The following is a 24,598-nucleotide window of genomic DNA, read 5'->3' on the forward strand; positions in this document are numbered from 1 at the left end:
CTCTTGATGACGTAGTAACGTGTAAAAAATTTGGTTAAGCAAACGAAGAAGAACAACAAAAAAAAGCTCGCTAATCGTAACTTCATTTCTGATAATTTTCGTTAACACTACGTCAGGTTGTAAGAGCCCTCCGTTAACTTATCATTCTTTGTAATCCTTCTTCAGTTGGTGGTACTTTAAAAACATACCACACGGGTATTATATATATGTTATAAATACGCAGCTTCTTTTTTTTTTTTTTTTTTTTTATAAAAAAATATTCTCTACATTTCTGCACTACCACGTTGAACATTTCGATTCGGGTAAATGCGCATATATATAAATACGTACGCGTGCGTATATAAATAAATAAATATATATATATACAAAAGCACATACGAGTGCGTATAGGTACAGGAACACCCGTTAGTGTGTGCACAGGTATGCGCATGTTTGCACATCTGTGCATTTATCTACAAATTGCCACCATAAGATATGGGATCAAAGGGGGCGACTAATAAAATAAACCCCCCATTACAAGAATATGAAGGGAGATTTAATATTTTACTAAAAAATAATGACATAAAAAATGTGAGTATCCCTCGAGAAAAAAATAGAGAAAGCATCGATATATATTTTGAGAAGGAAAATAATAAAATTAAAGAAAAAAAAAAAAAAAAAATTAAAAATGGACGAATAAAAAAATATAGGAATACAAATATTTGCTACTACTCAATTAGAAGAAATACAATAGTACTTGGACATATTCTTAACAATATATATAAAAAGATAAAGAAAAAAAAAGAGAAAGATGAAAATGCAAATATGCCCTCTTATTGTTTTATATCTTCCCCGTATTATTACCATATCCAGAATGGTAAGACAAGAACTGAAATGAGAAAAAACTCTTATACATGTGATACATTATTGAGTAGTACTGTAAGTATCAAAGATGAAGATAAAAATAGTTGTTCTAGTGAGCAAGAAATTAACTGCATATATAACATGGACAAAGAATTATGCAGTTGTGAAAAATGTACACATAAAAAGAAAAAAATAAAAAAAGGCGAAACGAATGAGGAAAATAGTGTACACGAAAAAGTTTTTACATATGATGATTATAACTCCGTTTCTCCAGAAACATTCAAGGAAGAAAGCGTTTTAACAAATTGTAAATATTATGACAAGTATTCTTCTTCGAATGAAGCATCTAACAATTTGAAATATGTCGATACCCAAGCGGATTTCAATCCAGGTGACGATGAAAAGAGCACAAACTATCAAGGGAAAAAAGAAAAGAAAAAAAAAGGGTGGAAATATCGCTCATACAAACCTGCCCAACTAGCAGAATTAACCGAAATAAACATAAACCATTATAAAGAAGAAATTCAAAATAGCGGAAATACTCTACTGCTAGACAGATCCACCATAATACATGCACTAATAAACAGTGTCAGAAGTTATTCAAATTTTGAATATGTAGTGGAAGGAAAAAAATGTTATAGCTGTTTCATCTCTTTAAGGAAGAAAAGTAAAACAAGCACTTTTGGTAAATGCATATCGGTAGATGATTATTTACATATGGTGAGTAGGGAAAGAAAAAAAAAAAAAAAAAAAAAAAAAAAACAAGAAAAATATAAGAAATGGACAAAACGCACAAAACGTACAAAGCGTACAAAACACACGAAGAACACAAATCGTACAAAGCGTGCGAAACTTACATAACCATCAGACGCACAACACTGTAGCTATGAAGAACGCCTTTTCCTTTACCTATGGATTTTATAGCAGACAAGGAAAGTATCACCATAATGAAGACACAAGCTCACACGCTCAATTTAGCTCAAGTAACATATTAAATGAAATTAAAAAATTACTTACAAATATTCAGGAAGAAGAAAAAAAAAAAAAAATAAAAAAAAAAATAATAAAATTTAATTTGTTCAAAGAAATAGTAAATCTGTTCGGAATTAGTGCGATTTGTCACTATCCTTTGGATGAAAACAAAGTTCACTATGAAAGTAGCATCTGTTCCTACACGAACAATAGAAGTAATCAAAAAGATAAATTATCATCACATGCTTTAAAAGGTTCTTATGGGGATGATATTTACAAAGTATATTTAAAATTCCCTTCGCCAGCATACTGCTTGAATGGATATGAATCGGACCACTCGAACAAGGATTATGATATTATTTGTAATTATTTTTTTGATGAAAAACAAGACAACAGTGATAAAAATAAAAATATTAAAAAGGTAAATTATACTAACAAAAGGAACGAGCGAAAAATTAAAAGAAAAAAAAGCGACTTTACCTTAAAATGCGAATTAGGGGGGTTATCTTACATTGCAGAAAAATCGCAACTGTTTATGAACAATCAAGAAGAAGAAATTTATTGCACATACAGAAAAAATAGGCACCCTATACATCAGTGCAATAATTATAAATTTTTATGTAAAATTTGTAAAAAATATGAACACATAAACAGTGAAAGGAAATTTGATTTGAGCTACTTTAAATACCTTTACGATACGCCGGGAAAACGAAAAGAGGAAGAAAAAAATATTGAAATAAGTGAAGGGGTAAGTAAGAGTATAAGTGAAGGGGTAAGTAAGAGTATAAGTGAAGGGGTAAGTAAGAGTATAAGTGAAGGGGTAAGTAAGAGTATAAGTGAAGGGGTAAGTAAGAGTATAAGTGAAGGGGTAAGTAAGAGTATAAGTGAAGGGGTAAGTAAGAGTATAAGTGAAAGTGTATGTAAAAATGTGCGTAAAAATGTGCGTAAAAATGTAAGTACGAATGTAAGTACGAATGTAAATACAAATGTGAATAAAACAACAGATGCATATTTCCGTTTTCAGGACTCCGACGAGTCAAGCTGTTCAGACGAATTTAATTTCATAAACTACGCCAGGAGATGTCCAAATGAAGTCGCTAAAAAAATTTGCCCTTCTGTTACCGGTCCAACTGATAAGCGGGAGGACATAATCAACACTGATGATTATAAAAATCGCAACACTAATACGACGTTGTTCAATTTTGTTGATGATGAGGCAAGGGAAAATATGAACAGGTCAGGTGAACGCAAAATTGACGTAATCACCATTAAAAATAATATAAGAAAAGAAAAAGGAAATAGCAAAAATGACGCCACCCAAATAGATGGAAAAATAGTAAACAGATTTGCATTAAACAACTGTTTAATTAAATGTAAAACGTGTAGACATATTCATAAATATGATAACTTATCAAACGATCATTTATTAAAAATTTGTAAAAGTTACTACAATTCAGAATTTCCATTTTTTCTGAACATGTTAGGTGAACAAATTTTTAACGCACATTTATCCAATTGCCCGATGAACAAGGGCTATTTAAGAAATATTATAATTAGCAAAGATAACATGAATGAATATTTAAAAAGGATAAAAAGGAGGAACATACGTGGGAGATTTTACTTGCACTCTTCTACCGATGTGGACTGTTATGAAAATGAAATAAGGTTTCAAGTATTGAGGGAGGAGATGGAAAATGAGGGAAATAGAGAAAATTCGAAAAATGAGAGAAATAGGGAAAATTCGAAAAATGAGGAAAAGAAGAAACACTCGAAATGTACCAATTTACTATGTAGAAATACACCAAGCACAATGATCATTTCCTCAAATGAAAAAAGAGATAAAGGTTTGGTCAATAACGAAAGGCAGAGTAAATTACAGCAAATAAAGGAATATTTGAATGATAGGAAAAGACTTGTTTTTGAAAAATATTTCTCAAGCATTAGGGAAGCTGGTATAAAGGAAGAGCACACATTAAAAAAGGGTAAAATTATTGAACACTGTGAAAATGTAACAAGTAATTTCGATATGCATTTCTTTACCATATGCGATGGTCATGGTGATACCCATGCATCTCTTTTTTTAATACAGAATGCTCATAAAATATTTTACTATCTTTTAATTAATACCTTTTTTAGTATTCATTTTTCTTTAAAGATATTGAGCCCATTGCTCGATTTGTTATACTATATAGCGTGTTATGGAAAAAATGTAAATACTTATTCCGGTTCCTGTATTATTAATGTACTATTAAGGAAAAATTATATATATGTTAATAACACAGGAGATAGTAAATGTGCACTAGTAACATTTAACCTCGACAAATTTGAACATAAGGAAAAAGAGCAGGACGAAATGGGAAAAGGGGTACAGAAAAAGAAGCAAAGTAGAAAAGGTAGGGGAAAGAAGAGAGAGAAAGGGAGTAATCATAACATAAGTCACAGTAGTGTTAGCAGCGGCACTGAAAGAGCGATCAACACAGATTACCACTGCTATGATATCAACTTGAATTCTATTTCTTATAACGAGTTAAATTCTGAACACAACTGCAACAACTACTCGGAGTACTTGAGAATGTACAAAGCCTATTATTATAATAGTTTAAGAAAAGAGCATATGAAGACAAAGGAGCAGGCGAATGTTCATATTCATACTGATACAAAGATAGGGATGAAAGTCAATAGTAGTGTTATATACGAAAATGCGTGTAAGGAGGTTTGCAGTAGTAAGGAAGATGAATGCGACGATAATTTTGTCCAAAAAAAAAAAATAAAAAAAAAAAGTAAAGGAGGTAACAGTAAGGGAACGAAAAATGATGAGGAAAAAAGGGAAAAAGACAACAAGAAGAAAGATGCGAAGAAAAATATAAAACGAAACGCAAAGTGCAATGCGAAAGGTAAAACAAGAAAACACGCCGAGCTAGACAACGATTTAAACGAAAAAATTGCAAAAATTAACGACTACATTTTAAGAGAGGATGGAAAACAAGTAAGCATAGGAAATTTTTCCAATGAATTAATAAAACTTAATAGGTTGGATGGCTGTTTACATCCGTCCAGGGTTATAGGTGATTATGATTTGAAGAAAAAGTATTACAACAATGAAATATTTATTTTATCGAATAATTCAAATATATATAAGTATAACCTGAACAACGTTAATTTTTTTAATAACATACATTACTTTTACACACATAGGAATTGCACTGCATGTAATGAAAGTCATGTTTTATGTAGTTATGGAAAAATTAATCTTATCGATAACATTATTCTTTCAAGTCGAACAGAACTCCTTTTGCAAAAAAAAAATAAATTAAAAACATTAAATCAGTATTACTTTCCTAACCATTGTCCCGAAAATTTGTGTGACAGTAGTTCTCTTGGAAGTCATGGCAGTGCAAATATATATAATGGACAACACGAATTAGTTGAGGCATTTATGAAAATTTATAAAGACGATACTTTTAAAAATGCTGATATTCGCAACTGTGTTAAGAACAAAACAGAAAATATAGGCATACGTTTGAAAGAACAATTTTCTCCTTATATTGATATTAAAAGTACTACACTAAATGGTAATTGTTTTTACAAAAAAGATAAAAAGAATTTTTTCCATTTTTTAATAATTGCATCCGATGGTGTTTTTGAGTTTATTAATCCTCTTTTCATTTTAAACATTTTAAAAAATAATAAATCAGTTTATAAAAAAATTCAAAAAATTTATAAAATTTATAACACATATAATAATAGTGTTATTTCTCATTCAAAAAGTAATGAGGAGATCAACTCAAGGATGCACAAATACATGATCACAAAGAAGGAATGTACCAAATTAGCAAAAGATATAGTTAAATGCTCCGTAAGTAGCGGAAATTTTGATGATAGCACATGTTTTTGTATTTTTTTATTTCCTACATTGTTTTTTACGGACTAATATTTTTAAGAAAAATTATCTTGTCTATTTATTTTTTTCGTTTCAATGTGTAAGAGTATACCTACTTTATGGAGTATACCTACCTTATGGAGTATACCGACCTTATGAAGTATATTGACCTATGGAGCATATATTTGCTTGTATGCATACGTTTACATGTATATATATTTGTCTAGCATATCCGCTTTATATCATAAATATCCCAGTGTTTATTTTGGAACCATTTTGTATAATTACCTGACTTGTGCATGTTTTTTTTTTTTTCTTTTGTTTTTGTTAAAATATGAGAAATTTTTTTATGGGAACTATATGTTAAATAGCAAATATGCGTACACCGTATGTGTATACATACGACTGAAATTGTAACACGAACAAATATCTGTCTGAAAAAACATTTGTGCGCGCATGTGTACTGTTTAGTTTTTTTCTATTACACGTACGTGCGTATATAAGGATATGTATATAAATATATATGTCCCTTTGGCCTGTCGATTTACTACGAATTTTGTGTAGGTGAATGATATAAAGAGAAGTATTGAAACCTGTGGGGTTTGAAAAAAAAGGGAGATCGTTTATTTTTAGTATCATACAAAATATTCTACAATGTTAATAAAATGCGCATTTTCTTTGTCGTAAAAACAGCGCGACGATGGAGTGGTTAATCTTTTTCCCTCTTTCAATGGTACACAAATATTTACGCATGGGAATAATTCAGGTATACGTATACATACATACATACGCACGTAAATTTATATATACAAACATATATATATATATATATAAGTACACAATAAGATTATTTTAAAATTTGTATTAATTTTTTTTTAATTTCTCGGATGATGAAAATTGTTTTATGCTATACGATTTATGTACATTTTGTTGTTACGACCCTTCTGCCTTGGCTCCACTTTCTGTTAATAATTTTCACTTAAATAGAATGACAGCGGTACTTTCAATTATGTTTATGTGTATTGCCATTTACATTTAATTGTACATTTTATTTTATTGCGTGTACACATAGTACCATGTAGTACGTAGTACAGCAGGGTCCTCATTTTGGTAATTTTATCTTGAACATTTATTCTTACAGTTACTGTTACTTGCTAGTGCTACTATTATATGATAAAGCTTGTTTATATATTATTTTGGAACTTACTTCAAAATTTTTTTAAAGATTTTTTTTCCCTCTTCCTAAAATTTGCAATGTATTTGTATATCTATTGAAAACATTTTTAAGAATAATTTTTTTTTGTTCTGTAGTTAGTAATTTTTTCGTATGTTTTTTGCCCTTTTTTAATTTATTTTGTTTTACCTTGCTGCTTTTTATTTTTCTGCATTTCGCTTTGCTAAATTTTTATTTAATTTTTTTTTTATTTTTACTACTGGCGTAGTTCAACACTGTGCCATGGTGCTTAATTAACCAAAGAAAGCAAATGATAAAGAAAAGGAAAAAAGGAGAAAAAAAGAAGGGGCAGTAAGTATAAGGGCAGAATAAGGAAAAGATAGGAGGAAGCAAAGACGAGGAAAGGACAAACTTATTGATCAAGTGGAAAAGCGGAAAAAGCGGCATATTAGGCGTAAGTAAGGGATAGTAGGCATAAGTAAGCGGAGGAAAGTGAAAATAGGCGCAAGTCGAAACGAATCTATACAGGCAGACTGTCTTTCCATGCCGCTCGACACGAATATGCAGACACATACATCGAGCACCGACACAAGCGAAGAAAATGAAAGTGATATGGATGAGGATGTGAACAAATTAAATGAGTACATTGAAAAACTAGACTTGTTAAATAATAGTTGTGAATTGCAAATAAAAATGAATCAACAAAAAGAGAAAGAAAATTTCGTTAATAATATTGATGATATAAATATATATATTAGAAAACATATCTCCTTTAAAAAAAAATTAGACGATATAAATAAGTCTTTTAAGAAAAACTGTAATTATGAAGCTTTTTCAAGAATAGAAAAAGTATATAAAACCATATCACATATAAATTCATCTTACGAATATATTACATTAAAAATAAAACTAGATGAATATATTGAGCACATAGAAAACAACATAAAAACGAATTATCTTAACACCATTTCGTATTTGAACCACTTTTTAGAGATAAGAAAAAATATATATAGATATAACTCCTCTAGCTTTCTTTATTCAAAGGATGAGAATTATAGTAATAGTAATAGTAATAGTAAAAGTAATAGTAACAGTAACAGTAACAGTAAAAGTAAAAGTAAAAGTAATCGCAATAGTAATCGCAATGGTAATTGTAATAATGAGTATTGGAAATTTCGAAGTCCTGAGGAAAGAATTATTGAAAACGACATTGTTGATTTTGTTAATTATAAAAGGGCACTTATATTTCACAATTTTCTGAGCAAAAAAAGTGATGAACATTCTCAGGCATATATACAAATTTATAACATGGACAGGGAGAAAATTAACCTATTAACCAGGTAAAACATTATCTATTGAGATAGATAATGCATAATAATAGTGAAAAGAGTTTTACTAGAGACAGACAAGCACCTGCATGTGCCAACTCATCCATATATATATTTACTTTAAAATATTTACGTAATACATTTTTACTGCACATATTCATGTGCGTGCATGAAAATTTTCCAGCGTTTGAATATATATTCCCATTTTTTTCACGTTGCAGATACTACTGCAACGTGAAGAGTCTCATCGAGGGAGAAATTAACGAGTGCATCAAGAAGAAAGACATAAAAAGTATTAAGACAAAAATTAACACATACCTTAGTCTTTTCCAGCATAAGGAAAGCAGTTGGTCTGATTTAAGAAATAACAATAGCAATGTGAGCAGTGTGAATAAGCCCAATGATAAGAAAAGTGAGGGGAGGGAAGTAAGTTGGATCGGTAAGAGAGAGGATGGTACGGAACAGCATAACCATATTAGCAATAAGGGTTACTCAGATAACACAAACAGCCATGCACGCATAGAAAAAAAGGAACGCGAAAATGACGACATAGAAAAAAGGTACGAACGATACAGTGGTAATAGTAATAGGAACAGGTATAACGAAAGTTATGATGACAGCTTTTCTTCGAGCAAGTCCGAGAGCGAACACAGCGGAATGTCGATCAGGCATAAGGAGAAAAAAAATGCCAATGAATATGCGGAAAAAAGAAGAAGAAGAAGAAGAAGAAGAGGGAAAAAAGGACAAATGGAAGAAATGAAAGAAGGGGAAGAAGTGGAAGAGGAGGAACAGGAACAGGAGCAGACGCAGCGGCAAGTAGAAGGAAGGGAGGCGGAGGAACCAATGACATGCAACGTGGATGAGTGCATGCTGTATTTTGAGGAGTACCTGTATATATGTTACATAACAATCACAGTAGTCGAAATGGAAGTGGAAAACGTTTTGGATTTATTAAATAAGAAAGTCATGAGTAAGGAAGATAACATGTACATCGAGTGCATAAAGAGTACATACAAGTGTTTATTCAAATACAACGTCTTTTTTGAAAAGTTAGTTCATGATAATGTTATATATATAATATATAATAGAAAAATAGAACTGCTATTCAATAAGGTAATAAATGTAATGTTTAATCGGTTTTTTACTCAAGTAAAATTATCAATACAAAATTTTGATGAGTTAAAGAATTATGATAAAAATATTGAAATATTGTCGTTGTTATGTTATAATTTTCTTAGTATAAAAAAGTATTTACACCATTTATCATTTGATAAATTTCAAAAAATAAATTCTCTGTATGATATTAAAAATTATATAAATACGAATATATTTTCACAAGAAACGGGGTTGTATAAAAACTTGCCATATATAAACTTGATACAAGACACTATTTGTTCGTACATAGATCATGAAGTTTTGTTTTCTAAACATTGTATAGATAAGGCATATATATTAACAGATGATATTATGTTATCACTAATAGATGAAAAAAACAAAAAAGAGATAACACTAGAAGACCATTTTAATTTTGATGATATAATAAATAATAATAATGAATTTACTTCTACCTTTCTAGAGGATGCATTTTATATTTTTCAAAAATCGATGTGTAGGAGTATTAATATGAATGAAATTAATACAATATGTGTTTTAATAAATAATATTATGATTGTATTGTCAACTACTCTTAAGAATTACTTAAAGGAGAACATAAAAACCAGTAAAAATATTTATTCATCTTATATTCATGATATAAATAATCTGAAAAATTTTTCATTTTCCAGTTTGTTGAAAAGTATTGATAGCAATAATTATTTAGAAGACAATCACAGTTACAAAACCTTGATTATAGCTCAAAACTTCGTCAGCTCGCTGACTTACATCAGCGGCGATCATCCAAGCGGCATTGGTAGTGGCAATAATAATAGCGGTATAAATAATAGCGGCATAAATAATAGCGGCATAAATAATAGCGGCATAAATAATAGCGGCATAAATAGCGGTAGTAATAACAATTCCTTGGGAAACTTGAGCAGAGCCAACTCTTCCAAGGGCGCGATAAACCTCCATAATGCTAATAATAGTGCCAACATTAACAACATGGGTAGTAAGAACACTACAAGCAATAACGCTAGCAGTACTAACCATAAAAGTATGAACAATAGAAGCAATGATAACAGTAGTGGTAATAATGGCGGTGGTAGTAGCGGTTTTTCCGCAGGGGTAGAAAAGGCAAAGGACGTTTACGACTACGTAACACGTGAGCACCTTCAGAACTTGTTTAACCCCTTATCGGATAAAAAAAATATGGAAGGTCAAATAATCAACTCCAAATTTAGTTATCCGCATTGCATAAATAATTTGGATGCATGCTATCAATATATTCAAAAATACAAAATGTTTATCAGTAATTATTTTATGGAAAAATTTATTGAAAATAATAATGAAAACAAAAAAGAAGTGCAGAATTATTTACTTATGTTTAACAATGCTTTGGCAAATTATGATAATCTCTTAAAGGATTATGAAAAGATAAATATGGAAAATTGTAAAACGTTATTAAATATTTTAAAAATACATTTCATAAGTCAACTAGTGATAATTGAAAACATCAATTTTGATATAACACATGAACAATATTCTTATTATCAGTTGAATGACCCATATATACAGAATTTAATTAATAGAATAAAATTAATCTTGTATCACATATCGTTGTATTACAATCAGAGCATTTTCCACATTTCTATTAACTTGCTGGCAGAGAAGGTTAAATTCTGAGATAACTGCGAAGAGGATGCGCGTTTTGCTAGAAAAATTAAAATGCATACATACATACATACATACATAAATACGTACATACATACATAAATACGTACATACATACATAAATACGTACATACATACATAAATAAATACATATATACATAAATACGTACATACATACATACATAGATACAAAAATACGTACATACATAGATACATACATAAATAAATACATATGTGCGTACGTACATGCCATACGTTGCACATGTAACGTGTGTATAAATATATGGTCTCTTCACTCCTTTTAGTGTGTACCGTTACACGAGAACATATGTGTGTGTATATCCAAAATTTGTGTGCGAGTGTACTTAAACTCATGTACACCGCGCAGACGCACATATTCATGTTTGTCCATTCTCACTTGTTCAGATATGCAAGTACATTGAACGGATCATTCGAACGAAGAAATTCAGTATATACGGATGCGTGCAGATAGACAACGATATAAGAAATTTAATGCTATTTTTTACATCCCTAACAAACATTAATATTAAAAAGGAATTTTCCAAACTTTTTGAAATATGCGAGTTGTTGAACGTCAGTGACATACAAGACTTTAAGGATTTTTATGATGAAAATAAAAATAACTTGAATACAAGTGAAATTGAAGGTATCATATCGCTCAGAAATGACGTATCTGAAGAGCTGTTAAAATCGATTAAATTGTACATGAATTTGAAAATGAAATAGTTTAAAACGTGAGATGCGGGTCCATTCCGCTCGTTATGCGTGCGTTTACAAGTTTGTATAAACGTGTGGGTATATACATACGTTTAAAAGTATGCATATATATATATATGTATATGCGTGTACTGTATGTGCACATGTGTTCAGTTCTCCAATTTTGATGTATTCAAAAGGGCAATGTATGCCCAGTGGTTGAGAAGTTATATATATATAGGAACATGTGTATGTGCCTCTTTCTGCATATATGTACATATGTTTGTATGTGCGAACCTATTGCAAAGAAAAATTAGGTCATATATTTAAAAAATAAAATAAAATAAAATAAGTGTAAAATCAGTCAATGCAAAATTTACAACGTAAAGTAGCAGGCCTTTCTTTAAGAAAAAACACTACCAGGGACACCTGCTTTTATATTTTTTTCTATAGCCATAATTTCTTCTATGCATTATTTCCATTTTCATGGACAGTCCCTCAATTTCTGAACCTGCAAGGAAAAAAAAAAAAAAAAAAAAAAAAATATGAACTGTCAGAATATTTGTCCCAGCATACATGCAAAAGTGAATGTACATATATACATATATAAATGTATACATGCATATATATGTACGTGGATATATTTCACGACTATCTGTGTATATCCTTTTGCGCATGTACAACAATTCATAAGAAAAGCTTTTTGAAAAGATTGCAGTTTTCAACTAACCGTCATATTTATCTATTGCCTTTTGTGCGTCGCTTATATTCTCAAAAATACACACCGCTGTTCCCTATAAATGTACATATACATGTGCATATATATTCATATACATTCATACCTTTTATGTTCGCATTTTGTTTACATATTTTTACAAATTATTGTGCATATGAGCGTGTGCAGAAATGTAAATGGAAAAAAAAAAAAGCCATAACTGATTTTTTTTTTTTTTTTTTTTTTTTTTTTTGTAATTAAATATAAATGATAAAAAAGACATAATTACATCTGATCTATCGGTATGGTCATAATTTATCCAAGCATTTACAACCTTGCACACGTTGCTAAATAATTCCTACAAATAAATTAAGCGGTTTTCCGATCAATCGGTTATGTACATTTTTATAGTAAAGGCTAAGGAACGGAAACAAAATGGCTGTATATGGGTACAGTTATATGTATATATTTCTTACCACTAAATCGTTCTTTGAAATAGTATAGTCCAAGTTCGATATCATTACTCTTACTTGGCTGTTCCGTTCGTTGCCTGCTATTCTTTCATCGTAATTCTTTTAACAGGAAACAGAAAATGAAAATATAAAGAAGCGATAAAGAAGTGATAATGAAATGATAATGAAATGATAATGAAATAATAAAGAAGTGAATGTATAATTTAATATCAATTTTTTTATAACAGTTTTTAGCTGATATATTTTTTTTAATTTTACATTGTATGGTCCTCTTCCATTGTTTTTGTTTATTCGGTTGTAATGACTATTCGTTTTATTCTCATCGTTCCTCTATATGTATACACACATATATATATATATATATGTATAAATGAAGCATACTATTTACGTTTACGTAATACAAAATAAACAAACTTTTCTTTCATGTATTGAAACATCTCTTTTTTTGCTTATTTGCCCCCTTTTATGTTATTACATTGGAATTATTGTATTTTCCATATGACCTATTGTAATGTTTTCTGTGATGACGTTCGTCTGAGTAGAGGTAAAAACAACGTATGTGTATGAATATACGTGCCTTTGTAGGTATACGTACACATGTATGAACATACAAATATCTGTATCTATCTATCTACCTATATATATATATATGTATACACATGTATATGAATGTATATATGTTAATACATGTGCACATATATTGTTACACGTACATTTTTACACGTACACTTTTACACGTATATTTTTACACGTACACTTTTACACGTATATTTTTACACGTATATCTATCTGTTTATTCATTTTTGCGAGCTGCAGTTTCCCCTTTTTCCTTTTGGCATTTACCATGATTGTATCTTTTGAACTCCCTCATTCTGACGTATTCAAAAATGATAAAGTAAAATAAAAATAAAAATAGAAATCAGGTTAATACAAGTATATTCATTTAAACAAATTGAATTTTTATATTTATCTTACGCACTGGAAAAAATAACGTAAAATAATGCGAAAAAATAAAAAAAAATACAAATATATATATATATATATATATATATGTATATATGTGTATATATGTACAAAGAAATATTACTAAACAATTACACATACATAAATATATGCGCATAAATACAAATGCATACCGTATACTCTTATATGTTCACCGACGGTCGCATAAAAAAAAAAAGAAAAAAAAAAGTGCACAAGGAATTATGTTATTACGTAATATACTATAAAAGATATATATATATTTTTTTTTTTTTTTTTTGTTTTTTACTAAATAGTGAAAGTGATAACTGTCATTATGAGTAAATTTCATAAAGCATTGAAAATGCTATCATTCATACATACGTACGAACATACATGTATGTGCGTATGTTTCATATGTACATAAATTCTGTATATATTTATACTAATGCGCATTCTTTTCAATACTCCAATAAACAAGTTTTAGCCTTTTTCGTAAATTATGAAGAAAAAAAAGGTAGTCAAATTGAAGGAAGAGTATGTTCCTAAGGGAAATTATTGTAATAGTATATAAAAATGAAAAGAATTATTTTTTCGACTTTTTCGACTTCTCTAACCTTTTGAACCTTTTCTGTTTTTTCAACTTTCTGAACCTTTCCAGCTTTCTTAACTTTTCCAACTTTCTTAACTTTTCCAACATTCTGAACCTTTCCAACTTTCTTAACTTTTCCAACCTTCTGAACCTTTCCAACTTTCTTAACTTTTCCAACATTCTGAACTTTTCCAATCTTTTCAACATTTCTTATTTTTTTAATTTTTTTTTTTTTTGCCAATATTACTATTTCTATCTCGTAAATACACAAATCTGTTCCATTGCGTGGTCATATTTTCCAATGTACTCCTCTTGTATTTGTTAATTTTACCTGAATGTTCATAAATGTTTTCTTTTTTTTTAGTTAGTAAAGATGCGCTGTTAACGAACATTTTTATGCAAAGTAACGAAAACGCAGTCTCGGATATAGACTCCAAGAACTCTCAGCTTATTGTTAATTGTATTAATAAACTGCATAAAAAAAGTCTTCAGACAAAGCTCAAGTCCATAAATGTAACCTCGTTAAGCAGCCTTTTCGGCGGATAAATTATGCATAAGTATATCGTTGTACATATGTATGGGCGTACGAGTGTATGTTAGTACATGTGCGTGGGCGTACGAGTGTATGTTAGTACATATGTGTGGGCGCTCGTATGTATGCATCCATCGCATATGTGTTAATGCGATGCTAACATTGTCGTATATTCCATGTGTATACGTTTTTTTCAATGTAACTTTACACATTTTATTTTATTTTATTTTTTTGACATACAGGAATTAATTCTGCACCTGAGTAAATGTGATGAAGACGCAGTTAGTCATTTATTCCCCCCTTTTTTAAATGTTTATAAAAAGTTAATATATCATCCAAATTACAGTTTAAGGGAAAGTAATACCCTCTTTTCAGTAGCATATACTAGCACAGTTATACGCACAGACGTACATATGTACATATGTATGTAACTGCATATGTAACTGCATATGTAACTGCATATGTAACTGCGCATGTAACTGCATATGTAACTGCGTATGTAACTGCATATGTAACTGCATATGTAACTGCGTATGTAACTGCGTATGTAACTGCATATGTAACTGCGTATGTAACTGCGTATGTAACTGCTTATGTAACTGCGTGTGTATTTTTCGCCTGTCCAACCGAACCTTTGAACTCCTTTTTTTTTCTCTAGCTGCACAAGTTACACTCGCAGTTGTAATACACGTACTTCAGTACCTCGAGTATTTCTTAATGTTAATAATTTTAATTTTTTTTTTTTTTTCCACACTCTTCCTTAAACAGATTTAAATTTGTGTCTTAAGTTGTTCATAGAAAAGATAAAAACAAAAATAAAATTGCACTTAAGTATATTTTTACCTCCTTTGTTTGTTTCCCTATTTGATTACAGTAGAAGTGTAAGTCTGACAGTTCTGTGTATATGTTTGCTTCGGCATTGGTTATGCCATTGTTAATGCATACAATTATGTATTTAATACACATACACACGTATGTACAAACGTGAACACATATCCCCACATGCACCCACATATATATTATGCGCACGTGTGTGTACATCCCTTTCCCGCTTACTTAACCCCTTTCAGGTGAAGAGCCTCTCGAGTGATATTCTGTCGATCATATTTCCGAACAAGGGAGAGGGAAAAAATTTGGAAAAAGAAGAAAAGGAAGAAAAAAAAAAAAAAGGAGCAAAACTAAGGTTACAAGAGGAAAATAAACTCTACTTAAATGTAAAGAAGTTAAATGTGAATACTGTAAATTTGTACAAGTGCTTGAAATATATTAAAGATGATATGAACGAAGCAGTGACAAGTAATTTAAAAAATATGAACAATGACGAGGATTATGATAGCAACATATATCTTTTTAATGTGCTTTGCTTTTTTCCTGCTCTTTTATATATGATCATAAAATATGCAAAAGAGGTAAATGGCAATTTTGATGAGGGTGAGAATGAAATTATAGACGAGAACAATAAGTCGATATTGAAAAGAAATTATAAAGATAAGATTAAAGAAACTGTTAAGGAGGAATTTGCAAGTTTTAGGAATATATTTAGCTCATTTTTGAATGCTTTAAATTTTATATATGAAAAGAATAAAGAAAATTTAAGGGTAAAAAAAATGATGTATCTCTCTATATTTAATATTATTTATTTATTAAAAAAAGAAAAAATAAATTATATGGATTTGAATGATGAAGAGGGTAATACATATATTTTTAATTATATTCGATGTATAGTAAGTAATAAAGAGGAGTATATTATGAAAAATATAAATCATTTTTTATTACTTTATTTCCTATCAGAAAATAAAAAAAAAATTAATGAAAATTTTTTGAAAAGTTATTTGTCTTTAGTAAAACAAAACAAAATATATGGAAATGATGTTTTTAACTTTAATATATTTTTATTTCTTTTTATATTTGAAAAAAAAGATATTCAAGATTATTTTTTTTTCTTTTTTTTTTTATTTTATTTTTTGCTACTCAATGGACGGGGTTCATCTGTAGCTATTTATTACGATATATTACTTCACTTACTTGAACGCTTTCCGTTCAGTAGAGAAAAACTAGATGATGCCCCGACAAGTGATATAGTAAATTGTAAGTTCGAACAAGAGCATATAAGTAACACCAAAAGGAGCACCCTTGTAGAAGCAAATGAGAACGTAGTGGATGGTGCATGTATAGAGAGCAAAGGGGGAAGTGAACAACATTGTATGTATGTATTTACCGAAAATCAATGTGTCCAAATTTTGTATGAAAATATTATGCTCTTACCTTTGGAAACATTGTTTGTTCAGAAAAATTTAGACAACTGTAATGTCTGTTTTAGGAGTACAAGTATGTATGAACAGCTTACAAATATATATTATTGCCAAAAGAAAAAAACAAATAAGAGGGATGGAAAAGATAAAAATCAGTTTGATCATTTAAGAAAAAAGTTAGTGGATGAAAAAAATATGGATGAAAAGAGTGTACTCTCTGCATTTTGTAATTTTGTTCTTTCGGCAGTAAGTAAGGATCAAGTGGTTCGACGTTGTTTACATTTACTAAATGAGTATATACATGATGTAGGCGATAGACTGAAGAAAGGTAATGAGAGTAACAGATGGAAGGAGCAAAATGAGAATAATCTTTCAAGTAATAATACGGTAATGAACAACAGTATGTGTTATAGTGAAGACAATATGCATATGAGTAAAAAATATTGCGCTGCAATAAATTTTATGTTGTTATTTTTGCAAGAATTAAAGGGTATACTATTTCCTGGGAGCGAGGGAAATCACCATAACATAAGTGACAGTACTAAAGAATACTTTGCATACCTTTTAAAAGATACGTTTATAATTTTATTTCATCTAATAGAGTATAAAAACTACGAAATGGTGGAAATTGTGCGGTGCAATTTTGATTTGCTCCGATTTCTTCTTGCGCACGATATGGACAAGCACTTGGAGGGGAATGCCCCTCAGCTCGTAATGAATGATATTAATTTGAAGTGGGAGTTTAATCAGCGGAATTCCACGTTTTGTTTCGATAGTTTGTTCATTATTCTTCATAAATTGCTCGTAAGTAGTAAAATGACCAAGGATGTGTATTTTGACACCTTGGGTATTAGCCTGAATGTACTTGACTCCTTTTATATGAGGAAAAGTGAAAATTATGAGAGGATATCTAAGTCCTTATTGGAGGTTAGACAAATGAAGTTTAAGAAGGGTACCATAAAGATATGGAAAGTCGTACCCCTTTCACACGCATAAGTGCAAATACATATGAGTATACGCATATACATGCGCATATACACGTCTGTGAATGCATATTTACACATATGTGCGTCCATATTTACACATATATGCGTCCATATTTACATGTCTGTGCGTCCATATTTACACGTCTGTGAATGCATATTTACACATATGTGCGTCCATATTTACACGTCTGTGCGTCCATATTTACACATATGTGCGTCCATATTTACACGTCTGTGAATGCATATTTACACATATGTGAATGCATATTTACACATATGTGAATGCATATTTACACATATGTGCGTCCATATTTGCATTTATGGGCATATACGTACACACTTCTGCGTGTGCGCTCGTACCGCGCGTAACCGCGTTCCCCTTTCCTTAGGTTCTTTTTAGCGAACCGGTGAGTGAAGCAACTGTTGAAGACAAACTGTCAGTGTGTATAGAGCTAATTACCTTTATGAAGAATAGAAAAACGAAATTTTTTGATTTATCTGTTACTGCGTTAGAAATATATAAGTACTGTATGGAGCTAGATTTGCCTAGTTCTACTAGTAGCTACAAATTACTATCAACTTTTTATGAATGTGTACATGTTGATGATATGAGTTATGCTTTATTTGATAAGAATTTTTACTTTGACATGTTCCATATATATAAAAAAAGAATGGATAAAAGGCAAACTTTTCCTGATAGTAGTTTTTGCACATTTTTTTTAAAATTTTTTACTCAATATATTTTAGCGAAACATACGAAGGATAGTAGTAATAATGAAGAAGTTAATGACTTATGCTTGTATTTCATCCTTGTAATATACCTAAAAATAAATTATAGTTACATCGACGAGTTTAAAAAGGAGTTGTTTTCCAAATTAAGGAAGGAAACCCTTTATTCGTACTTGTCATTAATGCGGAAAATATATCACTCTTTTGGGGAACAAGCATATTGGGATAATGGGAAAGAGCGAACGACGTTTCCTTGCAATGGTAATGGTCCGTATAGAAGCGGCCCAATTGTAAAGGAGCTAAGCTATGAGAGCGTCAAGAGTAATCAAAGCGGTGGAAGCGGTCAAAGCAGTGGAAGCGGTCAAAGCAGTGGAAGCGGTCAAAGCAGTGGAAGCGGTCAAAGCAGTGGAAGCGGTCAAAGCAGTGGAAGCGGTCAAAGCAGTGGAAGCAGAAAAAGAGGCTATGCCCGTGGAGAGTACTGTCACATTCATGCAAATGTGATTAGTGCCTCCATCTTCTTCGAACATGTTACGAAATTCAGAAACGATGATAATGGTAGAGTGCAAGTGCCTACTATTGAAAGAGAGCATCTTCATGATCAGTCAATGAAAGACGATGGTGAAGGAGATAAAATGGAAATACATTTGTTTATAAAGAAGGAAGATGTTATAAATCCTAAATATATCCAACGGATGTTGTGCATATATAGAATATACTATGATATTCAATTTTTCACTTTTGAGGATGTGAAAAATTTAACTTTTTTTTTTTTCGAGCCATATAACATTGAAAAGGAATATACTTCAAACCATGAGACTGGAAAATTCCTTAAAACAGATAACCACTTGGATAATTTTTTTAATTATATTTATTCAAATATTAGATGCAAGGAATTGTATGTTTTCTTAAATACGTTAAGAAGCGAATTAGGGGATGATGCAGTAATGAATAAACACAGTCTTTTTAACTTGTATTTTTATATATATCATTATAGTGATAGGAAAAGTGCAGTGGATCATCCAAATGAACAGGTAGCCATTTCGGATGTAGTTTGTATTATGAAGAAAATATACAATTATGAATTTCTTAAAATATGTAAAGCAATACTAAGAGAGAGGAATTACAAAGATGAAGGAGAACAGAAGTTGAAGGATGATATAGCCCACAAATTAAACAGCTTTAAATTAAAAAATTTCTACGATTTAAAAGTGCAAATTTTCCTTTTTAAGGAGTACATAATAAAATATATTATGAAAATGAACAAGGGGGAGGAAGAGAACAATATGGGTGAAAAAAACTGTTACAGTGGTTGTAAGAATAAAGATAGAGGTATGTCCAATGAGGAATGTAACAAAGATCATGTTAATTATACAAAGGAGGACAGTAGTACAGATGTGAAGAAACTTAGTGACGAGGAGCTCTATCAGAATAAGATAAACCAGTTGAAACAGAAAATACCTTCATTTTTTCATTCTTATATTGATAAGAATCTTAACTTGAGTGCAAAAAATGAGTTAGAGTTAATAAATTTGCTAAAACATTTAGTATGCATCAGTAAGCATATTACTGGCTTTAATTTGTTTGAGTGCACGATTGTTCAAAGGCTTCTTATAGATTTGAAGAACCTGGATCTAAGTAACTACGACATTTTTTTTTGCTGCATGTCCTTCGTTAAAGGAGTTAAAAATGGAATCGAGATTAGAAGCGGGATTGGAAGCGGGAGTGGAAGCGGGATTGGAAGCGGGATTAGAAGTTGGACTGGCATTGACTACAGCGATTGGGGCGAACCTCGTAATGATGAAGCTTCTCTTTTCCTTAACAGTAATGCGGATGCTTTGAAAAACATTTTTATGAGTTATCTTGCCTTTCTAAAAGGCCACTACAAGAAGTGCTACGAGGAAAAAGCCTCCATGTACAAGGAGAAAGGTAGGATACTGAATAGCACTCTGAGTGCTAGCAATAGTGGTAGTGCCAATAAAGGAAGTAATAATGGCGATTTTAACGTTGGCAGCTGTAGCGTTAGTAGTTGTACTGATGATAATTTTAGAAAGAACAATGCGCAGGAAGGGGAGATGAACGGGCAGAATGACCGAAGGACTGTGAATGAGGATGACAGAAAAGAAGCCCTACTACTACACAGCAAAATGGGCATACATTTTTTACTGTACGTATACAATTTGATAGGAGTAAGTGACGTAACGCCTCTTAACTTTGTAAATGAAAAGAAGTTTATGAAAAACATGATTAAGATTGTTTATTTTGTTCTATCAACAGATCAATGTTGTAAAGGTTACATAAATGAAAAGTTAAAAGCACTCTGTGTAAAGATAGTAAAGAAGCTTTTCGATTGCGACTCTATATGTTTTAGCTCCATATATAAAATCCACTTCTTCACATTACAGTTATGTATTAGTGAATATAATGAATATTTTATGAACAAAATATTTTTTAAAAAAGATGTGGTATCCGTTGAGTATTTGATTAAGTTGAAGAAAAAAATGCTAGATATTTATATAAATACTTATTATTTATATATTTTATTTTCAAATATAGAGAAGTTTAAGCATAGCAGTGTGTTTATTGAAAAGACACGTACAATTCTTTTATCAAATAGTATATTTTTTAACGAATTACACAAACTGAAAAATGCTAATGAGGATATGTTTCATACAGTGAGTAGTTATCTATATATTAATGGAGGTGAGGAAAGGGAGGAGGAACATGTAGAAAATCGTTTTTTAAATTCTGTTGTTACTATGCCTGAAGGGCATTACGAAAGGAGAATACTAAATTGTAATAAGCATGATGTGTGTGTAAATGAAGTGGATAATGTGAACGGTATGAACGGTATGAACGGTATGAACGGTATGAACGGTATGAACAGTATGAAAGGTATGAACGGTATGAACGGTATGAACGGTATGAAAGGTATGAACGGTTTAGGTGGTGTTATCTGTGGGGGTCTGGATGGAAATAAATCAGAAAAGAATAGGGGGAAGGATACAAAGTACGACAGCTGCACAAGCGATGGCAGCTTCTTAAGCAATGCCTCATCGTTAAGGTATAATTGCTGCACAAGCAATAATAATTTCGTAGGTGTTGACTGCTTTGTAGGTGATAGTAGTAACAGTAACAATAATTCGAAAGATGGCCCTGCGCATAACAGAGAAGAGTTTAAGGAAGGCACAACAAAAAATAAATACAAAAAAGATAGGAAAAGAAAAGAAAGCATTCTGTATGAATTGAAGAGTCATATGACGAATATCTTTTTAGGAATTCATTTAAACAAGAATATTTTAGACCTTTACTCTTTTTTATTGAAATTGAATTATTTGAACGTACTTCTGTCCATGTTGAACATATGTCTGTCTTCAGAATATTTTATATATGAAGACGATTTATATCAAAAGTTTTTACTGTTTTTAGAAAATCATAATTTAAACTTGTACAACTTTTTGAATGACTTTAAAAAAGTTAATGACATATTAGAGGGGTACACGGATGGTACAGTAGGGAGTGACGAAGTGGGAAGTAGCAGAGTAGACCATAACAAAAACAAGTTTTACATTTTTTTTCTCTCTCTGCATTTAATTCTGCTCCTTATAACAGTATATCCCCGTGAATCGATCAAAATAATTAAAGAAAACAAACTGTTCGATATTATAAATTTTAATCAATTACTCTTATCTAACCTAATAATTGATCATCAGTTAAGTCAGTTGAGTGCTCTAGCTAGCAGTTACGTAAACACTACATTTTCTTATAACCCTGTTTTGAAAACTTTGTATTTTAAATACAAGATTAAGGAAGATGATAGCGAACAATTTGAGGATGTCACGGTCAAACTGTCCCTCAGTTTTATGCCCAACTATCCTTTTTCCCAACTCGTCATTAAAGATAAGATAGAAGCTCTAGGTTAGTAAGGAAGATCAGGGGCAGGCACGCGAAAAAGAAAGCGTATGCAAGCATGGAGCAATGCGCATATATACATATACATATACATGTGTACGTATATGTGTGCACGTACGAATATATATATATATATATATATGTACGCACGTGTGCATGCGATTATGCGGATTTGTTTAATTAACTATCAAATTACATGACCATATGACTGTATGCATATTTTCTGTGTGTCGTCTTGGGTGTGACTGTTCCTCGGAAGCACTCGCTCCATAACAAATTTTTTTTTTTTTTTTTTTTTTTATCCCTCATTGGTTCTGAACTATTTATATCATTGGTTCATACCGTAAATCCCTAACGCATTCATCGTTTATCTTTCATGTTACATCCTTTTTTTTTTTTTTTTTTTTTTTTTTTTTTGACCCCTGAGCAGACAAGAAGGCTTATGTGCACAATTCCATTAAGAGCATGTACAAATACGCGAGGACTGGCAATATCAACGAAATTTTTATAAAATTTGATAATCTAATGAATAGCTACTTTCAAAATAAATCTCAGTGTAATATATGCTTCATGATATTGCACGAAAGGAAGACCTGTGATAAAACGTGCTCGAAGTGCAACGCCGCATACCACAGCCACTGCCTCCACAAGTACGTCCCCCACACATACATGCGTGCATATGTGTATGTATATTTGCATGCGTTTGCACGCGTCTACATATATGTGTTTACAAATGTATTCATTCCTTCTTTCCTCCCTGTAGGTGGTTTTTAACATCGCACAACACCAAGTGCCCTTCGTGTCAAATGCAGTTCAACTCGTGAAAAAATAATGGAAAGGTAGCTGTTCCCCTTTTTTTCCTTATCAGTTGTGTATACATGAGTGTATACAGTTTGTATTATGCTTTTTTTATATTTTGCTTTTTTTGTATTTTGCATTTTATATATTTTGCATTTTATATATTTTGCATTTTATGTATTTTGCTTTTTTTATATTTTGCCTATTTTGTATTTTGCTTATTTAATATTTTGCTTATTTAATATTTTGCTTTTTTTAGATTTTGCCTTTTTTGTATTTTGCTTTTTTTATATTTTGCCATTTTTGTATTTTGCTTATTTAATATTTTGCTTTTTTTATATTTTGCCTTCTTTGTATTTTTCCTTCTTTGTATTTTTCCTTTTTTGTATTTTTCTTATTTTACAGTTTGTTTATCTTGTATTTAATGTACATAATATTTTTCATATTTTACATTTTTCTCGTTTGAATGGGTTAACTTTATTTCTTTAAAAATTTTGAAAATAAAAATGGATGGTCGAAAATAATTATCACCTTGATAAAATTTTTGCATTCACACGCTTGTCTCAGTGTCTGCATGTGTAATAGGCATCCAATGTGTTAAGATATATTCATTATTTTTTTTTTTTTGGACAAAAAAAGGAAGAAGGAAGACAGAAACGAGGAAGTAGAGAATTGGGGAAGGAACGAAATAAATAAAAAAAATAGATATAACCCCTTGAAAAAGAAAAAATTCAAAAGTTGTATGTGATGGTTTACTAGGGGAGGTTCATAAGGGAGAAGTGTAGACGAAAAACTTGCACCTAAGTGTGTTTGTGTGTTTGTGTGTATGTGTGTATGTATGTATGTGTGTATGTATGTATGTGTGTATGTATGTATGTGTGTATGTATGTATGTGTGTATGTATGTATGTATGTGTGTATGTATGTATGTATGTGTGTATGTATGTGTGTATGTATGTGTGTGTATATG

At 30.6% G+C, this 24,598-nt stretch overlaps 4 protein-coding genes across 4 annotated transcripts; 3 read left to right on the forward strand and 1 right to left on the reverse strand.

The window, feature by feature from the left end:
• Positions 1-474: 474 nt before the first annotated feature.
• Positions 475-5,746, forward strand: MKS88_003809 (protein phosphatase; the record flags this gene model as incomplete). Its single annotated transcript, XM_067216935.1, has 2 exons — positions 475-1,563; positions 1,712-5,746. The coding sequence occupies 2 exons, from the start codon at positions 475-477 to the stop codon at positions 5,744-5,746; spliced, it is 5,124 nt and encodes a 1,707-aa protein (XP_067072620.1).
• A 1,684-nt stretch (positions 5,747-7,430) lies between these two features.
• Positions 7,431-11,713, forward strand: MKS88_003810 (conserved oligomeric Golgi complex subunit 4; the record flags this gene model as incomplete). The annotated part of the gene is made up of 3 exons (XM_067216936.1): positions 7,431-8,209; positions 8,419-10,966; positions 11,393-11,713. The coding sequence occupies 3 exons, from the start codon at positions 7,431-7,433 to the stop codon at positions 11,711-11,713; spliced, it is 3,648 nt and encodes a 1,215-aa protein (XP_067072621.1).
• A 386-nt stretch (positions 11,714-12,099) lies between these two features.
• MKS88_003811 (THO complex subunit 4) lies at positions 12,100-14,630 on the reverse strand (the record flags this gene model as incomplete). Its single annotated transcript, XM_067216937.1, has 8 exons — positions 12,100-12,194; positions 12,414-12,477; positions 12,688-12,756; positions 12,875-12,970; positions 13,130-13,201; positions 13,347-13,405; positions 13,715-13,743; positions 14,449-14,630. 8 exons carry the CDS (start codon positions 14,628-14,630, stop codon positions 12,100-12,102), a joined length of 666 nt encoding a protein of 221 aa, XP_067072622.1.
• Positions 14,631-14,768: 138 nt separating this feature from the next.
• Positions 14,769-23,655, forward strand: MKS88_003812 (zinc finger protein; the record flags this gene model as incomplete). The annotated part of the gene is made up of 7 exons (XM_067216938.1): positions 14,769-14,936; positions 15,198-15,312; positions 15,724-15,836; positions 16,026-18,134; positions 18,583-22,837; positions 23,262-23,481; positions 23,595-23,655. The coding sequence occupies 7 exons, from the start codon at positions 14,769-14,771 to the stop codon at positions 23,653-23,655; spliced, it is 7,041 nt and encodes a 2,346-aa protein (XP_067072623.1).
• Positions 23,656-24,598: the final 943 nt, after the last annotated feature.

This window comes from Plasmodium brasilianum, chromosome 11 (genome assembly GCF_023973825.1).
Source record: "Plasmodium brasilianum strain Bolivian I chromosome 11, whole genome shotgun sequence".
Classification (NCBI taxonomy): domain Eukaryota; phylum Apicomplexa; class Aconoidasida; order Haemosporida; family Plasmodiidae; genus Plasmodium; species Plasmodium brasilianum.